General features: G+C 46.8%; 1 protein-coding gene across 1 annotated transcript in view; it reads left to right on the top strand.

The window, feature by feature from the left end:
• The window catches only part of CLNK (cytokine dependent hematopoietic cell linker), a 171,973-nt gene that overhangs the window by 71,169 nt on the left and 78,605 nt on the right, over positions 1-22,199 (top strand). The window contains 2 exon segments of the mRNA XM_077750389.1: positions 6,465-6,536; positions 16,055-16,086. Of these exon segments, the coding sequence (XP_077606515.1) occupies positions 6,465-6,536; positions 16,055-16,086 (104 nt within the window).

The raw sequence follows: 22,199 nt of genomic DNA, 5'->3' as shown, positions 1-22,199 counted from the left end.
CCCTCCGCTTCTGCCCCCCCCCCCCCGCTCAAAAATAAATAAACATTAAAATAAACAAGTGTAGTTTTACAGCAGAATAAATGAAAGTGTTTTTTCTGTGCCAGTCAGGCTGCACCCACCATGTTGGGTACAGCTGGGAGCACAGGAAGGAAAAGGTGAGAAATTTGAGGGGAACGACCAGAAAAATCAAAGCAGGTGTCTTTAGCTCTCAAAATAGGTTGCTCCACCTCCCTCTCCACCTCTCAGCTCACCTCTCATCTGACAAATACTATTCATCCTCATTCACCACTTTAGGGAAGATGCCTGTGGCTACCTTGTCACTGAAAGATTTAACCAGTTTTGTCCATCTTTTTCCTTCTAGAACATACATTTTGTTGTTGCTGTTTTTGTTGTGTTTGTTTATTTGTTTTTTATCATGGCACCAATTGTTTTCCCTTGATTTAGATTTGGGTCTAATTTATTTTCTATCCCTTGGGACAGGTTAGACATCCTTGTGTTAGTTTCCCACAGATGCCATCACAAATTACCACGAACAGGTGGCTTAAAACAACATAAATGTATTCTTCCACAGTTCTAGAGCCCAGAAGTCTAAAACCAAGGTGTGGGCAGAACTGTGTTCCCTCTGAAGGCTCCAGAGGAGAATCCTTCCTCACCTCTTCCACCTTCAAGTGGCTTCAGGTATTCCCTACTCGTGGCCACATCACACACATCTCTGCCTTCATCTTCACGTGGGTCTTCACACAACCTCCTAACATGTTCTCCTCTCCTTTATTCTCAAAAAGGCCTGTCATTGGATTTAGGGCCCACCCTATTCCAGGAGGGTCTCATCTCAAGATCCTTAGGAAGATCACACTTTCAAAGAAACTTTTTCCAAACAAAGTCACACCCACAGTTTCCAGATACACATATCTCTTGGTGGACACCCGTCACTGAAGGAAAGCAGGTAGATATGGATTTCACCAGAGAACTGGTCTACCAGTTCTAAACTATCAAGTGGGTTAGGTCTACCCAAAAAGCAATGGGAATCTAGAGAAGGTAGATTCAGAGGGTATATAAAAAAATCAGGGAGCATCAAAACATGTGAAGGGGGACCAGATGGGTTTTGTTAACTGATCATGCAGGAGGGAGGTACAGAAGAATAGAAGGAAATCAGAGACAGCCAGAAAGTGTTGAACCTGAAGGGCTAGGAGAATATTCAAGAAGACAGGCTGGGTCATGTGGGGTGATGTGCTCACTCTTTTTTGGCAGAATGTGAGATGTTTGGAAGAACAATTAATTGGTTCGCCCACTGGCTGTCTGTGCCTCAGTTTCCCCAGGAGCCAGTGGTACTTCTGACTTTTCCAGGATGTGCCGAGTTCTCTGTACAATGAATTAATTTGTGTTGCTTCCCTGGCGGGCACTCGACTAGGATCAATGACAAGTAATAGAGCAGCAGTTTAAAAATGCTGATGTGATTCATTTCACTACATGGATGGGACAGGCTGAGTGGCCCACAGGAAGGACAGCTGGCCCCAAATGTTTGAAGCCTTGTAAAATGATGTGTATCTACTTACACTACCGTCGTGAACAGAACTAACATTCCCCAGGCTCACAGATGCAACGGCCAACTTGGGAATGCTGAACCTTGCAAGGTCAGATCTGAATTCAATGAAAAGCAAATAATCTTGACCTATTATGATTAACATTCTTAATAACATTTTCTGTGACAGACTGAGACTTTATGATTCTTTCAACAGTATACACTTAAAAACCGCGTGTCTCTAAAACCTGGAACGCTAAAGAATAACTTAAAACAGAGAAACCTTTGAGGCTGCTGGATGGCTCAGTTAGTTGAGCATCTGACTTTGGCTCAGGTCATGATCTCACAGTTTGTGGGTTCAAGCCCAGCACGTGGTACTTTGCTGACAGCTTGCTCAGACCCTGGATCCTGCTTTGGATTCTGTGTCTTCTTGGCTCTCTGCTCCTCTGCCGCTAGTGTTCTGTCTCTCTCTGTCCCTCAAAAGTAAATAAACTTTTCTTTTTAATTTTAAATAAATAAATCAAACAGAGAAAACTGGTAGGGACAAAAACTGTGAGGTTGGGCATTTTGGTTTTCCTTGAAATTTAGGAACAAAATTTAACTAGGGAGGGAGCAAGGAACAGGGAGGGAAACTCTCTGATTTCTAAGCTCTGCTCTTTGCTTGCATTTAAAAAACAAATAGCCTTACAGGAGTGCTGATGCATATGGGCACATGTACCCCAATGTTCACAGCAGCACTCTCAACAATAGCCAAAACATGGAAAGAGCCTAAGTGCCCATCACCTGATGAATGGATTAAGAAGATGTGGTTTATCTATACCATGGAATACTACATGGCAATGAGAAACAATGAAATCTGGCCATGTGTAGCAACATGGATGGACCTTGAGGGTGTTATGCTGAGCGAAATAAGTCAGACAGAGAAGGACAGATACCATATGTTTGCACGTATAGGAGGATTAGGAGGAACTTAATGGAGGACCGTGGGGGAGAAGAAGGGGAAAAATAGTGGGGGAGAGGGAAGGAGGCAAACCATGAGAGACTCTTAAATGCTGAGAACAAACTGAGGGCCGATGGGGTGGGGGGGGAGGGGAAGGGTGGTGATGAGCATGGAGGAGGGCATTTGTGGGGATGAGCACTGGGTGTTATATGGAAACCAACTTGACAATAAACTATTTTTAAAAAAACATAGCCTTTAACTACTTCTTATCCAGGTGAATGGCTCTTTATTTGCCAGCTTTGTTAACATTGCCCTTAAGTAATGCGTTGTGGGAGGAGGAGTGCCTCCTCCAGCTCATTCTCTCTCCATTCCTCAGTTGTCTTCAGAGGGGCCTGCCCCTGAGTTTCTGGCTTCCCCTGCTGTACTTTTCACATGCACCTGCCAGGGGATCATAGGGACCTGGCCTCTGGCTGGCTTGTCCACCAGCCAGCTTCGTCACTCTAACCAGGCCCCCTCTGGTCCCTGTTTCTTCATCTGTACTTGGAGCTGAGAAGGATGCCCACTCATTCCCTGCTGAGGGTTGCTGAAATAGAAAAAGACTTTAAGTTCAACTCTCTCTTTTAATTTCTTTTTTATTTCAGAGAGAGAGAGAGAGAGAGAGAGAGAGAGAATCTTAAGCATGCTCCATGCTCAGTACAGAGCTTGATGAGGGGCTTGATCCGAAGACCATGGGATCACGACCTGAGCCAAAATCAAGAGTCAGACACTCAGCCAGCTGAGCCAACCAGGAGCCCTTTAACTCTCTTCTTAAGCTTAAAAAGATGAAAGCAAATTATCTGGAAAAGTAAAGGTAGCTTTCAGGATGTTGGATTCTTAAGATGCCTCTCGAAAGAGGTTGAGGAATCTTTCCCATCCTCTTAATACGGGACTAGTTAAAGCCATTTAGGCAAACAGTACAGGGACTGTGAGAGCACAGAAATGCTCTTACATGATACACTGAAACTGAGGGCCTCCTTCTCAGTGCAGGGACAGGTCAGAGTTTCCCTGGGGACAGAGAGACCCACAGGACTCTGCACACTAAGTGCAGAGCTCCCTACTTCGGATGAGCCCAGATAGGCAGGTCATTTGTTTATTCTTTACCAAGGCATCTCTCTGTATCTTACACACCTTCCTGAGGTCAGTTAGCCAGTGTGCTAGGAGAGAAAAAAAAACCCAGGATATGCCTCTACCGTCAAGCCTCTATGCCAGGGGAATGTGAATGCATGAACAGGTACATACAAGGCACCATGATAAAATAAGACTGCTTGTGTACTTGTTTATGGCCTGTCTCCCCAACAGCAGTAAAATTCAGGAGGGAGGCTCCATCCATCTTCTGTAACAACTGCATCTCACTGCCTAGCATACAGCCTCGTCCAGAATAGATCTGATATCTGTTTGTGGAGTTAATGAATGAACGGATTTATGAACAAATGAACGAATGGTAAAACAGAGACATATCAAAAGTACTAAAGAGGAAACAGCACAGAACTCAGGTGCAACTAGCATTTGAACTAGACCCTGAAGAATGGAAATTATTTTACCAAATAGAGAGGAGGTTCCCCCCCCAAATAATCTAATTAGTGATGTGGGCCTCACAAAAGTACAGCTGGAGAGACGGCGGTGTGGGTCCCTGACATGGGGACAGGATGGGCTGGAGGGCAGGAAGACACAAACAACAGAAATGATATTCGAGGCTACTGAGGCAGGGATCTTGGCTATCATGGGGATGAGTGTGGATTTTGTCCTCCAAAAATGGGGAAGTAGTAAAGATGTTCAAGCAGGGAGGTAAGTTGTTATTAATCTGCTAATGAGAAAGCTCACCCCTGCTGCATTATAGTAGCTGGATTGGAGCCCGGGAGACCAGGAAAGCAGTTGAGAGGTTGATGCTAGAGGCCAGATCTGAGATAAGGAGAGAGAGAGAGAGAGAGAAGGAGAGAAAGAAAGAGAAAAGAGAGAGAAAGAGAAAGAGAGAAAGGAAGGAAGAGAGAGAGAGAGAAAGAGAGAGAGAGAGAGATAGACAGACAGACAGACAGACATGGGACACCTGGGTGGCTCAGTCAGTTAAGCATCTAGCTTCGGCTCAGGTCATAATCTCACATTCTGTGGGTTTGAGTCCCACGTCAGGCTCTATGCTGACAGCTCAGAGCTTGGAGCCTGGTTCGAATTCTGTGTTCTGTGTCTCCCCTTTCTGCCCCTCCCCAGCTCGTTCTCTCTCTCTCTCTCTCTCTCTCTGTCTCTCTCTCCCTCTCTCTCTCAAAAATAAATAGCATTAAAAATATATAAAGACCAAAAGACAGAATAGAGCCTTTGGGTGTGAGGAAGAAGAGGCCGCATAGCAAGCATCAGGGGATGGACTCTTGGAATCTGGAAACAAAGAATGGAGATGGTGTGATGGGCACAGGAAAGAGAAGACTCCAGTTTCGAGCCCAGCCTGCTGGGTTGGAAACTATGTGAGCTTAGAGGACGCTCAGGAGGATAGCCTCACAGGAAGGTCCAGAAAATAGACGCCCACATGCAGAGCTTAGAAGTCAGAGTACTGATGCAGATGTGAATCAAGCGCCCCCCAGAGAAACAGAAAACAATGAAATAGATCAAATAATGCAATAATTAATTCTTGCAATCATGAAATAATGAAAAAAATAAAGTGTGAAATAATGAACTAACAACATCACCTTGCTTTGTGTGGATGTAACCTAATGACGAACTATATGCAAGCAAGTCATTAAATTATTTGTCACATCACAGCCGGTAGGCATTTCCCAGAGTCCCTGACTCCCGCACACACGTGTGTGTCCCCCGAGGGGCTGCCGAGGGTCAGGCACTGACCAGGGCCCTGGGGGTGCACAGCATCCCCTTCCCTATTCTCCCCACGCCCCACCCCCCAACCCCGCACACCTCTGCCCTTGCGGGCAGGGTACATGAGCTGGCTCATCGCACACAAACACAAGCTACAAGTTAAGACCAAAGGACAATTACAACCCAGGACAAGTCCGAGAAGGTGTCTATCTCAGAGGTCAGGGAAGGTTTCATTGAGTAACAGGCACTGACACTAAGCTCAGAAGCAGAAGAAGGGAGGCAATAACCAGTATCTGACAGAGGCCTAGGAACAGGAGTAGAGAAAGTCCAAGGACCGAAGAGAAGCAAGTTTGCCCTACATGAGGAGGAACAAGGAGGAAGAGGGGGTGAGGGGAGCTCACAAGAGGAGCATTTGCAGAGGAAACGGTTATCAATAAATGCCTGCCAAATACCCGCAAAAGAAATGCAAAGATTTTAAGCGTGGCTAATTAAATGAACGAAGGATGCATAATAGTGATGGTTTATGATAGTGAAAGCCTTCCTGAAGTTGAACAAATTAACCCAATTTAAAATAATTTTTTCACAGGACATGTCACAGCAAAGTATCTAAATTATGCAGAATTTCAATAAATATTACTTGAATCTGAATTGCTATGGTTAAGTAATCTGCATTCCTACACTGAATGATGTCTGCTAGCTAGGGGTCAAATTCAACTAGCAAAGGAGGCATCTAGAACATTCCTTGACCCACAGGTGCTGTCCTTGTTTGTCCTTGCCTCCCATCAACCATGTGATGAAGGTATGATGCTCTTCATTTTACGGAGCAATGTCATGGAGACTCACACAGCTTGAGGAGTGGGCCACACTGAGCCTGCTGATGTGGGAGAGAAGGACACATTTTCATCCTGACTTCTTCTACGCCACACACTCATCCCTTATAAAATAAAGCTTTCACTTTAAAATATATTTTTTAAGTAATTAAATTACTTTAAACACAGATTTTTTTAAAACCCCAATGGAAATGCAAGGAGAGGGATTTGGAATTATGTGTGAGATGTTCATTACTTAAATCTGACTGGGTGGTTGTTTCTATGAATGAATGCACTTAATTAATTTTTCCCCCTCGCCTCTTGCTATTTCCTGACTGTCATCTATTTTCCTTCATCCCAGGGGCAACAGAAGGACAACAAAAGAAGGTTCCAGTAATTTGAAATTCCAGGACTTCAGTCTGCCAAAAAATAGGTCAGAATATTTACTTGTTTATTAACAGAGGAGTGAATATTTTGATTCTGTGGCAAAAAGCTAATAAACACATGTGCATGCACGCACACACACACAATGTTAATGTGATAGAATTTTATTGCTGCCAGTGGTCTTAGAGATCAAAGGTCACATGGAGACCAAGGTCCAGAAGGAAAAGAAATTAGTGTGGGTTGAAGTTCCGGCAGGTGTGTGATGCAGACGAAGGTTGAGAAGCCTCAACACATCCATAGCATTTCAGAACAGGGCTATTTGCACCACCTCCCACGTCTCTACATAACCCGAGAGACAGCCACCAAGAGGAAGCTTCCGTGGTCAGCTGGTGAACAATCTGAAAGACAAACCTTGGATGAGTCAGGCCATGAGTCCATGCCCGGACTCCTAAGTGAGGAGAATCGAGGGAGCCACGTGCTTACATGGATTCTTCTCTTTGACCTTCAGTTGAGCAAACATCTACTGAGCAGTTATGGCATTAGGACTTGCACAGGTTAGGGAATACACAGGGATGAAGGACAAAGCCCCACCTCCGAGGGGCTTCTAGCCACATCTGAAAGCTCAGAGTAGGGGCTCACTTGTTGAAATGACAAGATTCCCATCCCGAAGCCCAAGCCAGCTCCGCCATTGCCCAGCACACAGACCCTGGACAACACCCAGGGCCGATGTCCCCCTGAGCCCCCCCAGAGCTCCCTCGCCAAGCCCTGCCGGAGCAGTCTCTCTGCCCAGAGATACGCGAGGGTCTCCGGGAGATGTACCACACTCCTTGCATCCCAATGCACTTCCACGCAGGTCAGCCGCCAAACACCCATCCAGTCCCTACTATGTGCAAAGCACGGGGACATTCTTAGCATCCCAAGATGGACTTAAAGAACTATTCTCCCGAGGAAGAGTAAATGGATGCCTGTAAAACAGAACATTTGAAATATTGTCAAAGCCACATGCAGCAAAGCAAAATTTGTGGCTGTTCTCAGACTTCTTCAATGTTTACATTAAACACATTTGAATAATGCATTTTAAGTCCGTTTTTCTTATTTCTTGACAATGGCAAGAGATGGGAGATGGAAGGGTTAGAAGCCTTCCTTCAAATGGAGATGGTTGCAGCAATTACGTGCATCAAAGTAATATTTACAGCTACGTTTGGGAAAAAAAGAGAGAGAGAGAGCGAGAAAGAGCAGTGCTTTTTTCCGCAGCAAATTATTTCAGGATGTGTCATAGCACGCTCAAGATATATTAAAAAGAGCAACAGACGATGTTTCTGCAACCTGTTCCAAACCATTTATAAACCCAAATTTAAAAAAAAAATCCCATATGCATACAAATCTCTGTACCACTGCATATTCTATAATGAAAGTATTATATGAGTATAAATTAGTATTTGAGATATATAAAATCAAAATATCTGCAAACAACATATTTGGGTCTACCATCTTACTTTAATAACTATTACACCAATTAATTCATTCTTTGGACAAATTACAATTACCAGCATTTGCATGTGGCGAGAAGGAGGGTGCTGTGGGCAGGCATTACTCGGCAGGGAAGGGGCCTGAGTGTGCTGGGTTTCAAGGTCACCTGACCTGCTCACTCACCCAACCACCTCATGCTCACAAGCCCATTTCCATCTCAGTGCCTCACAGACTTCAGAAATGGAGTCTGACACTGAATGAGCAGGCTGCCTTGTTCCCCACTGACCCCTGTAGTAAAGTAGCTCCTGTGTGGACTGCCTGGAACATAGCAGGTTCTCAATAAATCACAAGGGCTAACCCTCCCTGAGTACTCACCATGGGCAGGGCACTGTTTTAGGGGTTTAACAGGTAGTGTCTCCATGGAGCCCCGTAATCACAGTCTTATTAGTCTCCCTTTTTGTAAATATTTATTTGTTTCGAGAGAGAGATTGCGCTCAAGTAGGGGAAGGTGCAGAGTGAGAGAATCCCAAGTCCCACGTGGGGATCGATCCCATAAACCCTGAGATCATGACCTGAGCCAAAATCAAGAGTCTAATGCTCAACTGACTGAGCCACCCAAGTGTCCCTTATTAGTCTCCCTTTGATAGGAGAGAACATATACAGAGGATCAATCACTTCCCCAAGGCTGAATAGCCAGTTGTGTAGGGTAATTGGTAGATTTTCCATATAGTTACTAGTGTCTAAAACGGTCCTGACACTCTGTGCCTTGGCCCTCGATGCTGCCACCCCTTAGTTAGGTGAGGGGTCAGCTCCTCCAGCAGGTGCAGGCGGGTGTTTCCCACCCCACACTCAAACACTCATGCCCCTCCAGACAACATATGATGTGCAACGGGACACTGAGTACTGGGGACACACCCAGATCTACAGCCCAGGAGATGATCCAAGAAAAACACAGGACCACATCCACATCCTTCCCCCACGACCTGTCCACATGACTGATACGAATGTATCCTAGAAACCCCGTGGAATTCATTGGGCTGAATCTCCAATATCCACTTCTACTCTGTGCCACGTCCCCAGGTGTGTAGAAAACAGAAACCTCTGATGGAGGTTTTCCAATAGGGTCCAAACTCAAATCCCTGGGTAAATGCTGGACATGCGCCAGCCACCACGGAGGGAATTTTGGCATCTACTCCTCACAATAACGCTCTGAGTAGCTATTAACTACTTCATTTCCATTTTATAGACGAGAAAAGAGGGTCTGAGAGAGGTTACAGTTTGAGTCAGTCACAGAGCTAGTAACTGGGAACAGCTGGATTTGGATTCAGAGTCTAACTTCAGATCGAGTGCCATTTCTGGGTTTTCTGTGATCACAACTTTCTGCTATATCTGCACATACATGTGGATTTCGTTTCCTGTTCCTGTGAGTCTCCAATCTGCTGACGTCAAACTCTCTGCTATGAGGAAGGGGCGTGAGCATTATGCTCCCAAGAAGAACGTCCACATCCTTAACACAGCCTCATGGCGGCACCACCTGGGAACTTCGTAGAAATGCAGGTTCTCAGGCCCCGACCTACTGAATCAGAAACGCAGGTGGTGGAACTCAAGCACCTGTGTTTAAACATTCCTCCCAATGATTCCGGTGCCCACTCGCATTTGAGAGCCTCCGCTTGAGCCTCCGCTTGAGCGTCTTGATGCAAAGCCTCAGAGCTGGAGTAGGCGGCCTGTTTGTCCAGCACTGACTCTGCCCCTCCAGGGAAGAGGAAGGAGGGAGAAAGACGCAAGGCAGGGGCCTTGCAAGGGGGGTGGGAGGAAGGTGGGAGAGGTCAGTGCGTGGGGACAGGGAAAGCCAGAGAGGAAGACTTAGCCACTGCCATCCAAATGCTCAATCTGTGATGGGGGGAACCTAAACACCTGCATTACAGACCCTACGACACTGTACCACGTGCAGTGACAGCACTGACGCACTGAGTGTCCGGGAGGCTGAGAGCTGGCCTGCGAGGTCCCCAGCCTTGCCCTCACACCCCGAGCGCGAGTCTCTTTTCCCATTCTTGACCACAGCACTGTGGAGGGTACGGTGGCTCACGTGTGCCACACTCAGACCCTCCCCATCCTCACCTCCGTGACTATCCATGTGTTCCCTGTTGCCACCAACATAGCTGGAACAGTTAATTCGCCGGGGACAAGGTGCAGGTAGCTCAGGAGGGCCAGTGGTCATCTTACCAGAGCAGCAGCCCTGTCCCCACGCTGGGAAGCATGCTGTGGGCCCTCCCACCAGGCAGCCCTCCACCCAGGAGACAGACAGGGCCAAGGCCCCTGCTGTCGCTGCTCTTGACCTCTCTGGTTTCGCCCTGCCTGCCTCCAGCTGCCCTGGGCGTCCATGGCACGAACAGATCCATGAGAATATTGCTCCCTCTGGCCAGTCTCGCCGTGCAGAAAGCGGAGTATCTTTCTGCAAGCAGTGGCCGGCTCAGAGAGTTACAGGGGGCCCGAGTGCTTTCATAGAGGGTGCGTGGACAGTAGTGTGGAGCCCCATGCCTTTCCTGGGCTCACCCACAAGGACCTCCCTCTAGTAGATGCTCACTGCTGAAGGGATGGGAAGAAGAAGGGCAGGAAGGAGCCCCCAGAAAGCTGTTGGCTTATACTAAGCCCAGTGCCTGGCACATGCTAGATACTTAAGTAGGTGATAGAAGGAACTTTTACCAAATGGAAAGCATGGAGGGAAGCAGAGAGAAGACAGAGCAAGGTGGGGAGGCCAGGGAGAGGGTGGAAGCTGTGGACTTGGGAGTTGTCTGCTGAAGCTAAGCTGGGCACCCAGGTCACCCCACGCTGCCTCTCTGCTCCTCTGTGATATAACCTAGACATTGTTCTTTTCACCCTTCAGTATTTGTCAAGGACAAGGATAGCTCCTATGAAAGCGATCACAGCTCACAAGACATGCTTTCTGTCCTCAGACAACTGAAAATCTAGTTGAGGAAAGGAAAAAACACAGTAAGGTTTAACAGTGAGATTTAAGTAAGAAATTCCTAACTGCACACTGCCTTTTGACTCTCCTATTGTGTTAAGAGAGCAGAGGAGTGCTGGGGTGTTCAGAAACAGGGAGGCTCACCTGTCGCAGGGTGGGGGGTAAGAGTCTGGTGGGGGCATCCTGAGCAGGTGGAGAAGGGCAGGGCTCCCCCAGCCCGGAGGGTCCTAGGAGATGAGAAGGCTCACACTTCCAGAGTTTTCCCCAGGATCCCTTCAGGGAGCTGCATACGTCCAAATGTGGTTTTTGTGTGTGTGTAAAAGTAAAATCAATAAGACGAGGATTCTTGAAAATAATCAAGGATTCCTGTAACAAAGAATGAGCCCGTTCATTCCCTAATTAAACATGAATGTTGACTTGATTCCACACTGGTGTAGGTTTCCTCTCCTTTGAAATCATGTGGGGTTCAAAGACGTCCTCTGAACTTGGATCTGTAGGGAAAATACAGCGCCCATTTAGGGGAGGGGGATTATATGAGATGTGTGCACACACGTGGGACAGGGTTGCCCTGTGCAGTGGGCACTGAGCTAGTTCTTGCGGGGACAGGGTGGGTCCCCGTATAGACCCAGACTTGGTTGGCCATGCGTCTCCAAGCTGCTCTCCTGTTGGGAGGCCTCTTGTTCACTGCACATGCCCCCTGCCTTCATCCTTCATCCATTCACCCACTCATGCTCACCTGAGAACACGTTTTTGAGCATTTTTGAGCACAGGCCATGTTCCAGCCATGTTCTGTACCAGGTGCCTGCTTTCCCTTCTAGGGGCTGGGGACCCGGTGTAGGAAGCTTGAGAAATCAAGCCGTGCTCTGTTCTGCTTATAGGAGTGTGAGTGCCTGTGGGTGCCACATGAGCAGAGGAGGGCTCTCGTGGCCACATGGGAAGCTAGGAAAACACCCACTGTCAAGGTCGGCACTGCCTCTTGCTGAGTCTGTCATACCCAAGTCCTTCCCTCGCCAGTAGATCCTATATGCACCCGTATGTCCTCACTGAGATGCATCTCGGAGCATTATCCAGCACCTTACCAAGCTCCACGTGCCTCCAGGACCACACAGGCCTTCTGGTTCACCCCTGCGGGCTCCCTACTCTCTGAGCACACCGCCTCGCAGACTTCAGCTCCTACACCTCCCTGATGCCAACCTGCACCTCCCTCTAGTGCTGGGGAGGAAGGAGGGTGTGCCCTGCCTGCAGACAGGCTGCGTGTAAACGGTGGCAACCACCAGCTCCCCCCGGGACTTAATCTGGGTTTGGGTCAACCCAGCTACAGAATGAAAGGGCCAGTTCATGGTCCCATTTGTGCTAAGATTCCGGAATTAGCCCTAACATCGGGGTAAAGATTTTTGTAACATTGGGGTAAAGATTCTTATCCAACAAGAGTTGCCAAGAGATTTGGTGAAATGATTTATGAAGGTGCCCACTTAACCACCACAGTGCGGACAGCCACACAGCGGGAAGAAGGCAATGAATTTAGAACTTTAGAGTCACCTTCATTTCTCTCTAGATTATATTAAAAATCCATTTAGCAACCCATGTCAATGGTCTTCCACAAATTAGAATTTTAGTCTAACGCAGTCTCTTAATGTCAGAGGCAGCACTTAAGGTGAGGCCTGTCACTAAGCCAGTTAATCTTGGAAGTTTGGGACAGGCAGTGGGCTGGCAGGTGAAATCACCCTGACCATCTCCCAAGGGGCTCTGATGCACATTCTGCTCTAGCGCTGGGTGCCTGGGGAGACCCAGAGGGGACCACACACGTCACACTCGAGGGGGTGATAAGGAATTAAACTCCATGCCTGGAGCTTGACCCTGGAGACAGGACCAAATCCCATCTCTATGGGACCAGAAAAACACACCATCCAAACTTTGTTCCCATGGATAAGTAAGACGCAAGGCCACCCTGCCTGCCGAATCAGATCCCATTCCCCTAGGCAGCAACTGGGTGGGGAGGGGAAGGGAGGATGAGTTTAATTTAGTGCCCTTTAAAGATTAAAAGTTATTAAGCACATTAAATTATTAAGAAGGATTAAAAATGAAAAATAATCCAGAAATTAAACATCTTTATTTGTAATGAGCCTTAAATGCTGAAAACCACAAACAGCTGGAAGTCAGCCCAGCTGTGGCCCATTCACATGCGGCCGTGTTAGGGATGCTGTTGACAGAAGGAAGCAGGGAGCATCCTGGTAATCGCCTGGCAAGAGGCAGCTTGCTAACCAACACATGGGCCTTGCTTGAGCATAAGGAGGGCACATGGAATCTCCACGAAGTTGCTCTTTCACGATTGCCCTGCGCTGTGAGGCTGCAAAGAGCGTTTAACCCAGGAGCATTTTTAGGTGGCTTCTCAGCGGCTGGTCTCCAGGAGTCCAGGACGCCTCCCGGGGGGGTGGGGGGGGCCTCCTTCCCAGGTTCCAGCCTTGCTCTTCTCCCTCTCCCCTTTGCGGGCTCAGCTGGAATAACAACACCACTCCCGCCCTGATGCTTCCTCTGCTAATTCATTTGGCTTGCACTGACGCACAGAGAGCCCTGGGGTGCAGAATCCCCGGGGGAGATATGACATATGAATGAGCTCCATCGCTTGGGGACCCCACCGAGAGGCAGAGTGGATCAGATAAGCCACTTTCAGACGGCCTGGACAATTGGGAGGAAGCTCCCAGGGGCTGAGAGCTGGGCGGTCTACGCAGCTGCTATGGGCTTGGCAATAATAAGGGGCCCGGAGTGGGGACAATCCCCGGCTCTGCCCATTGCTCATTGTGCCTCTTCAGGCGGGTCACTTACCTCTTATGAGTGTGGGCTGCAGCTGCCGAGTGGGGAAAGCCCGCCAGCCAGAGTGGAGCCTCGCTCCGTGCCGGGCAGGCGCTATTCCCTTCCGCTCCTTATGGGAGTCCAGAGACCTCACTTCTGCCTTCGAGGGTCTGAAGCTTGGAACAACAAATCAGCATTGTCTCTGATGTGCTTTGTAGCATTAACGGTCTTTGATTCTAAAACCCAGGTGAAGCCAAGGTCAGAGGAAGGACAGAATCCTAACTTCCAAGCTAAAGTTCTTTCTAGGACCCCCGAGGAGAGTGTGGCTCCCCTTCAGCACCCCTGGGCTGGGGCTTGCACGCTGCTCGCCCTGTACGTGCTGTATCTGCCAGCAATGGCCCGGCTCGCCACACTCACATCAAGCTCACTGTATGCAGTCACGAAAACATGTCATCTACATGTCATGTGTCGCGAGCTGCAGGTCTGGTAGCCTTCTGAGGCCTTAATCAAAGACGAAGATGTCAGGGAAGAGGCCATGTGTTGAAAGTGTCAAGAGAGAGAGAAAGGGAGAGGCAGAGAGAGAGAAAGAAAGAGAGAGAGCGAGCTCTCAGGCCCCAGATAAATGATCTGCTCCTTACTGGCTGATTTACTGTTAATTTCTGCAGAATCTCAGGCAGCTGGAAAGGATGCCGAGCGCTAACCACAGGGGTTCTGAGACGCAGCTGCAAATGCCTCCAGGATTGGCTACCGCCTATGGGCAAGGGCTGGGGAGTCAGTGAGGATTTGGGGATCGGACAGGCTGGTGTCAGATCCCTCACTCTCCGTGGGACTGAGCCCTCTGAATCTCACATTTCCTCGTCTGTGAACTTGGGACAATGATAGACACCCCACAGAGTCACTTGGAGTATTAAAATGGTACAGAGGACAAAGGTAGGCGGAGAGCTAGACTCCTGGACTGTGGTCTCCTGGTTACTAACATCTCCCGGCTTAACTATTCTGTGCCCAGTGTCCCAGCCACCAGCCAGGCCTCATAAATATTTACACCCAGCCTGTGTTGCGATGCTCAATTAATTGCTCTGGTGACGCACTTTGAGGGCCTCAGAGGAGAGGTGCTGTGTGAGGCCCCGGGATTACTAAAGGCACAAACAAGTCTGCTCACAGAAGCCACATCCTCCAGAGCCTTCCATGGCCCCAGAGCTTTTCAGATCATTGCCCGAAATCTAGGCAAGGTAGCACTTCCAAAAGCACCCTGTCCAAAGGTGAATGTGGTGGCCAGGCAAAGTCCTCATTAGAAAATGGACAGATAGCTGTACAGATAACCTGTACAGATAACTCACGACAGAAAAAAATCCAAGTGTTCTAAAACTTGAAAAATAACAATAATAATTCAGCCTCACTAGTCATCAGGAAAGTGAAACAGGTAACATGAGGAATTAAGTGTCAAGTAGGCAAAATTGTTTTAAAGGATGGGATTTGATGGTGGTGAGATACAGTGAGAGATGGTCACTTCTCGCTCTGTGGAGTAGCTTCTAAATTGACCCAACTGTGGAAGGAAATTGCATGATCTACAGCGAGGGGCTTCGAAGACCCATGTTACCTGAGCCTTTCACTGCACCTGCTGGAGTCTCTTCATGGAAATATCTGGTGATTCGACTAAAATGTGCCCTGCAACTTTATTCACAATAATAAAAACTAGCAAGAACTCAAATGTCCCCTCTAAAAGTCACACAGGCAATAAATACCATGTTTTTTGAATAACCGCTAAGATATATAATGTATTTTTAACATCAATAGCCCATACTTTCTTTTGCTATTTTTGCTACTTATATGTTTAAGTGTGCTCACACATCCTTATAAACACATACACGTATGTACAGAGGATTTGCCAAAATATTACCTAGGGTGTTGATTGTTATTTTCTTCTACACTTTTCTATTTTCCATATTCTCTATGATGAGATGTTATTTTAGATCTATAACAATATGAACATCAAGAAATCATTCCAGGGGCTCCTCCTGGGTGGCTCAGTCGGTTAAGCATCCGACTTTAGCTCAGGTCATGATCTCGCAGTCCATGGGTTCGAGCCCTGCATCGGGCTCTGTGCTGACAGCCAGCTTGGAGCCTGGAGCCTATTTCAGAGTCTGTGTCTCCCTCTCTCTCTGCCCCTCTCCTGCTCACTCTCTCTCTCTCCCTCTCAAAAATAAATAAACATTAAAAAAAGAAGAAAAAAGAAATCATTCCATAGATTGATCTGGGAAAAATGCCTGTGACAGCAGCCCCCTCCTCTGGGGAAGGTATGTAACTGTATGTAGCTGACACCTCGGTTCTCTTTTCTACCCTAGGTCATGGCCTCGAGTCAACAACAGTGCCGCGGGTGAGTCAGGGGCCCTCAGTCACCTAAGCGGTGGGAATGCCAACATGGGTCTGTTACTCTTCTATCCATTCTTTTCTGCTTTTCTTCTGATAAAACTTTTGGCCTGTGCAAAATGGCATTAGCTGCTTAGGGTTTCTCCCTCTGGTTGCTCCCAGAGTGCAGCCGGTCTGTCACTTCCACGGGTTTTGGGAAGCTGCCAGGTGGAGGGAGAAACCCGGACTTTCCACTTATTAGCTGTGTAGCCTGGGATGAAGCACAGATCCCTCTCTGTCCAAGTCCCTCATCTGTCAAATGGGTAGAGGTCAGCCTAAATGTCAGTGTTATGGCCACTCAGTAGGGCTCATTCAACTAAACTCTATGTAGTGGTTCCCCCCAAAATATGTGCTGAGTGGATGGATCAATCAGAAACCACATTGTATGGTTTCTCTTGCATCTCTTTTCAGAGCCTAGTTCCAGGTACAAGGCACTGAAAAGAATCCCATTAAAATTTGAGTAAAAGTATGTACTATTCATCTTGGAGCATTATTATTTCAGGGGGAGTCCAAGAAAACTTCCCTAGAGAGATGGTGGCTAGAAATGACTGCAGTGAGACAGAAAAAAAAGTGAGAAATAGACCAGAAGTGTGCAAAGAAGGGATAGAATCATAGGGAATGATGTAATCCTCAAATGAACTCAAAGATTCATAATGGTGCGTGTTGGAGCATGTAACCAGCACCCAGCACGTCCCAAATAGCAGTGAGGAGAAGTGCAGAAAAGCAAAATCAAAATTGCAAGTATGAATATAAATAAGAAACAAGCACCCAGCTCTAATCCCTCTTACAGAAAATGCTTTCGTTAAGCTTCCCAGTCATTTGCTAAGAAAGATTGCATTCTCTCCAGGAAGATGCTTCCAAACTCTCCTGGAGTCTTTGACCTCAGATGTACCTCTCTCCACCTGGTTGCTACCTCTCATCCCTTCCCACCATCCACTTAGAGTCCTGGGGGTACTCTAGATATTTCTAGATACTTCCAGGATATTGCCCGGAAATGAAGTTGCCAATTTGAGGCAGTGGCTGGTGAGTTATAAACCATGTGACCCATGCTCCTCTCTTCCTCTCCACACTCAGTAACTTACAGTTGGATATTCATTCCATTTCATTAATGACATTCTAGACACATAAACAGGGGAGAAAAACAAAAGCAAATCAAAACCCCAAGAGACTTGATTGAGCTAAAGCTGCCCAGACCTGCCCGTATACACTGGAATCTATATGCTGCCAAAAATATCAGCAGCAAATCATACCACCCAGCCTATGCATGCTTATGAACCACAGCCAAGTATCTATTAAAATAGAACACCACTGATATAATCAAGGATTTACTTGATTCACATAACAGGCTGTTCGTCATGGTGATATTTATAACATCTCTAGATATTTTTAAGTTGTTTGCAATTTTTTTACTGTGAGATTAATTGAAAATACGGTCGGACAGCCATATGATGGAATACTATATAGCCATTAAAAACATGGCATTGAAGTGTGTATAGCATGCTGTTGTATGACGGAGCAGGCAAAAACACAGTGTGTTCATATAAACATAGACTATATCATGTGTGCATACATGTGTGTGAGTGACTTAGCTATAATCAAATGTTTACAGTGGTTGTCTTGGTTTGGGGGCAATATAGTAACTTTTATTCCCTTCTTTTCTGCTGATCTGTATCTTATAATTTTTCTCCAGTAACATATATTGTTGCATGCTAAAAATAATCTATAAAAAAATATGCCAGGCCTGGAAAAGACAGACGCATAACCCAACTTGGACAATCTGTTAACACCAATACCTTATGTTAAGCTGACATAGAGAAGCGTGCCATGGTTTTCTGTAAAATAAAGTCAGGAGTTTCTCTCCTTCTACTGATTAAAGAATGAAATTAAAGAAGATAGTCCAATCTGAAAAGTGGCCCTTCTCTCTTAAGGTGCCGTACGCATAAAACCCTGATAAAGAAATAGATTGGCTTTTTTCCACTAAATGGACAAGAAATTGTATTTTGTACAGGATCACTTGTTTTGTTTTTGTGTTTCTTCCATTGTTTCCTAAGGAAAGTTGGTTTTTCCCACTTTTGAAAGAAAAATGAATAAGGATTTTAGGAGTAGGTAGAGGAAAGGTGGGTATGGTATATGTGAGCATCCAATGCCCCCTGCTGGCCCTATGTAGACATTGCGACTCTTGTATTAATTTTGCAGAGGCGGGTTCTCCCCCAAGATGTTGGGAAAATGGGTGGACAGGACAATTTGAAAAGTTGACAGCTGAATTGCTGGGAAAAGGTGTTCCCCTAGTTCTCTAAGCACAAGTCAGGATTTCAAATCATCCGTGATTGCTAAGCCCAAGGGTTCACAGTTGTCTCTAAAATGTATTGCGTGTCAGAATCACAGCAGTCAAAAATGCATATTCTCAAGCCCACTCCCAGGTTTATGTTTTGACAGGTCTGTAGTGAGACTGGGGAGACCCTACCCTTCACAAGATAATTTCAACTCATGTAGTGCTAGGATGGTCTTTTGAGAATCACTGGTTGAAGCAAAAGAAAAAAAAAAAAAGAAACAAAGAAAGGAAAAGAAAGAAAGAGAAAGAAATGATTAAGACTGTCTCTACCAAGAAGCTGCTTTCAATTCTCTGGACAACAACTGTCTCAGAATATTTTATTTGAGTTTCTGGAGATCACCTGAGAAATGGAATGGGAGACAGCTGCCTTACCTACCACTATCCATCCATCCAACCAATTTGTGGTTGTTTTAACTGTAACCATGATAATACCCAGCTTTGAGCACAGTTTTTTTAAGAAAATGAGAATAAAAGGTCCTAGGGACTCAGCTTATTTCAGATACTAATACCATGCTCTACAGATGAGGAAATCAAGAATTAGAGAAAGGAAGTGAACTTCCAAAGGCCACTATGGAGAACATTAAACCTATTCACCAAACTCTCACTAAATGCTTCACATATAGCTATTTCTGTGAGATTGGGCCATTTGTGGCTTAGAACATCAGCTCATACTCTTCAGATCAGGTGACTGTGATTCTGAAATGCACAGAAAAGCTATGTGCCAGAGCTGGTAAATACCTGGGAGACAGATATGACATACATTGTATGTACATGTGTGCATATAATCTATATCCAGCTCTGTTTCTGTCTGTCTCTTTCTCTCTTCCCCTTCCTATTTCTGTCCTTTCCTCCTTCCTCCTTCTCTTCTTCGCAAGCCTAAGTCATATAGTCAAAGCTCACTGGACATCAGAATCCTTTCCTCGGAGACGCTGCGAATGAAGGCAAGGAAGCTCATTCCTGCCTCTCCCTACAGCTGTGGATTGATGCCAAACTGAAGATGTTCTATAGTTTGGAAGTAGCCAGGGGAAAGTGTGTGGACTATGCTATTTCCCATCCTATTGAGATGAAGGTTTCCCATCCTATTGAGATGAAGTTTAAATGGATGCCCTCTGTCTCCAGAGACCTTGTGGTTCCTAAAAGACCAACACTGAGGAAGGCAGCACAGGTAGAGGAAAGAACCCTGAGCCAGAAGTCTGGAGCCCAGAATTTGAGTACTGGTTCTGTGACATCCATGAGACCAGCTCTCAGGTGCTGACAATATCCACAGTATAAATTAGGTAAACTGAGTCCCAGAGAAGCTATATCCCCCAGGAAGAAATCAGCAGCATAGAACTCAGACTCATCACAATACACCTGTTGGTGCTGTGTGCCAAGCAGTGTTCTCATCTTTAAAATGAGGATGTCAACCAACCATGGTCACTGGATCTCTGGGCCTCACAGCTGGATGGGGCGCCCGCTTGAAGGGCTGTTGGGAAGAAGCAACAGAGCCATGTCGATGGAGCTGAATGTTGAAAAAGGCACTGTTTTGTTTTAAAATGAGAACCCAGTAATGATCAAGTTCCTAATATGGATCTGAAAGCAGAGTCCTCACAATCTCAATTGAGCAGAAAAGATTCAGTCATGAAGTTGAACTTGAAATGTAGAACACAGCCATTCACTGGGGGAGCATGTAACCAAAGGGGGTTATTTTGTTAAGCTTCTCAACAGCTGTGTGGGGGCAGACACTACTATTCTCATTCTACAAGCTGATATTAGTTAACTGAGGCTTGCAGGCTCGCCCGAGGTCACGTGGCCAGAAACGGGCACAGGCAGGATTTGAACCCAGAACTTCTCGTTCCGCTTCCATGAATTATGTGTTCATGCCTTTGATCAGTAGCTCTGCTACATTTTTGGTGAATTCCTAAGATGACCTCCACAAGGAGATAAAACAGTAAAGGCTGAAAGACACATTAGGAAGACATCACGGGGGCTTAAACGGGACATGTTTGTTCAATTCTTATGTAGGTCAAGTGCAGAGGTAAGCAGTCCAAGGCTGTTTAGCCTCAGAGGTGCTGCTCCCTCCCTCGTACTGGCCTCCATCCCAATGCCTAAAATAGTGACAGCTATGCTCCAGGCAGCAGGAGAGAGGAAGGGAAGAAAAAGAAAAAAATAAATAGTTGACAACAATTTCTCTTCAGAAAGTTTCCTGGAAATTGTGAATTGATCTTCCAGCTTCTCCATTTGCCAAAACTTGGACTCACAGGCACACATTACCACGAGGAAGCTCAGGGTGTGTAGCAAGAACTTGCACTAGGTGCCCATGGACCCAGCCGACCTTCAGGGTTTCTGGGACGGACAGAGGAAAGTGGGCATGGAAAGACACACAGCCAGCTCTGCTCAGGGGTTCCTAGTGATGGGTCATTGGGGCCCATTGGCCTGTCCCTTTCCCCCCACGTACGTAGGAGCAAGCCCACTGGCAGCCTCTGGGGTCGGAGCCAACACTAACCTTCACCATGACTCGCCCAGCACCGCCCCTGCCCTCCGAAACCTTGTGACCAAAATGAAAACAGAAGCTGGCTCTGCTTGGGGGAACCTGCCTAGTTTGGGAATGCCACCATGCGAAAAAGCTGCTGACTTCACTGCCCAGAAAAACAGGAAGTTTCTAAGCACTGAAAACTTCCTACTTTTACTTCTCTTCTCCCACCAGAGAAGCAGCTTCTCTTTATGGGACCTGTTGGGAATTGCTTCAGGAGGCGGTTTCCTTTGAATGCGACCATCCCATAGAGCCTGCCCCTGGGGACACAGCCAACACCCTCTTCCCAGTAGAGGCACTAAAATGTACAAGCCTGATGCCCCCAGGGGCTCTTGTTCAAGGAAGTGTTTACACGTGCAAATAGCCCAAGCTTCTCGCTAAGTATATCTGACCCAAGTGGCCCATCTCCTATCAGCAGGGAGTCGGAGCTTCTAACAGAGATCCGCAGACCTCTATGAGTATAGATGTCATCAGAGATCGTTGTGCAGAAGGTAGCTGCTTTGCAGTGAGGCTCAGGTTTTGCTTTCTATCCTTCTTTTTTTTTCTTTAAAGCACCCAAGATGCAAGTAGTCAAGGGACCTTAACCTGATGGCCACCGGCCATACGCCTTTATCATGCCTCTATAGTCATGAAAAGAGGTGTCCGTGCTGATAGCCAAAGGCTGGGGCAATGGCCTCCATGAGTCAAGAAAGCCCCCTGAACCTTTCACAGCACATATTTATCTTCACGTCCCTTCTAAAAATAACTTTCAAGGGAATGTTGTTTTTGTAAAAAGATGCTGTTTCCTTGAGAGGAACGCAGAAGTCAGTTGTTCTCTGGAGCTATTTGGTGTCAGTGGGTGATGAACGGCCCTCCACGGACACATGAGTGGAGCTCTTCCAGGACGATGGGTAAACGTCCTTCATCATTTTAGAAAATGGCTCTCTCTGAGGAACCAGCCTCTCCTTCAGCTCCAGGGAGCGCAGACCTGGAAGGGTTTGGGATGCTTCTGTGCTGGGGGTCCGGAGCCAGCAGGAAGGAGTGTCCAACTCAAGCTTGCTCAGCCAGGGAGGAGATCAAGTTCTATTTTCAGTCTATCACAGGTTCTCAATTCCAAAGGACTTCCACCGTACCACACGCTATATTTCGCAGGCGACTACGCAGTCACTGTGTCCTTGCCATATACTGGATTCCAGGAGTGATCAAGGGCTTAAAATCTCTGTGCTGCCTTGGGGGAGGCAAATGCCATGGTCTGTAA

Source organism: Crocuta crocuta, unplaced genomic scaffold (genome assembly GCF_008692635.1).
Source record: "Crocuta crocuta isolate KB4526 unplaced genomic scaffold, BGI_CrCroc_1.0 scaffold179, whole genome shotgun sequence".
Classification (NCBI taxonomy): Eukaryota; Metazoa; Chordata; class Mammalia; order Carnivora; family Hyaenidae; genus Crocuta; species Crocuta crocuta.
The sequence above is the reverse complement of the archived record's forward strand: the minus strand, read 5'-3'. Positions and strand labels throughout refer to the sequence as shown.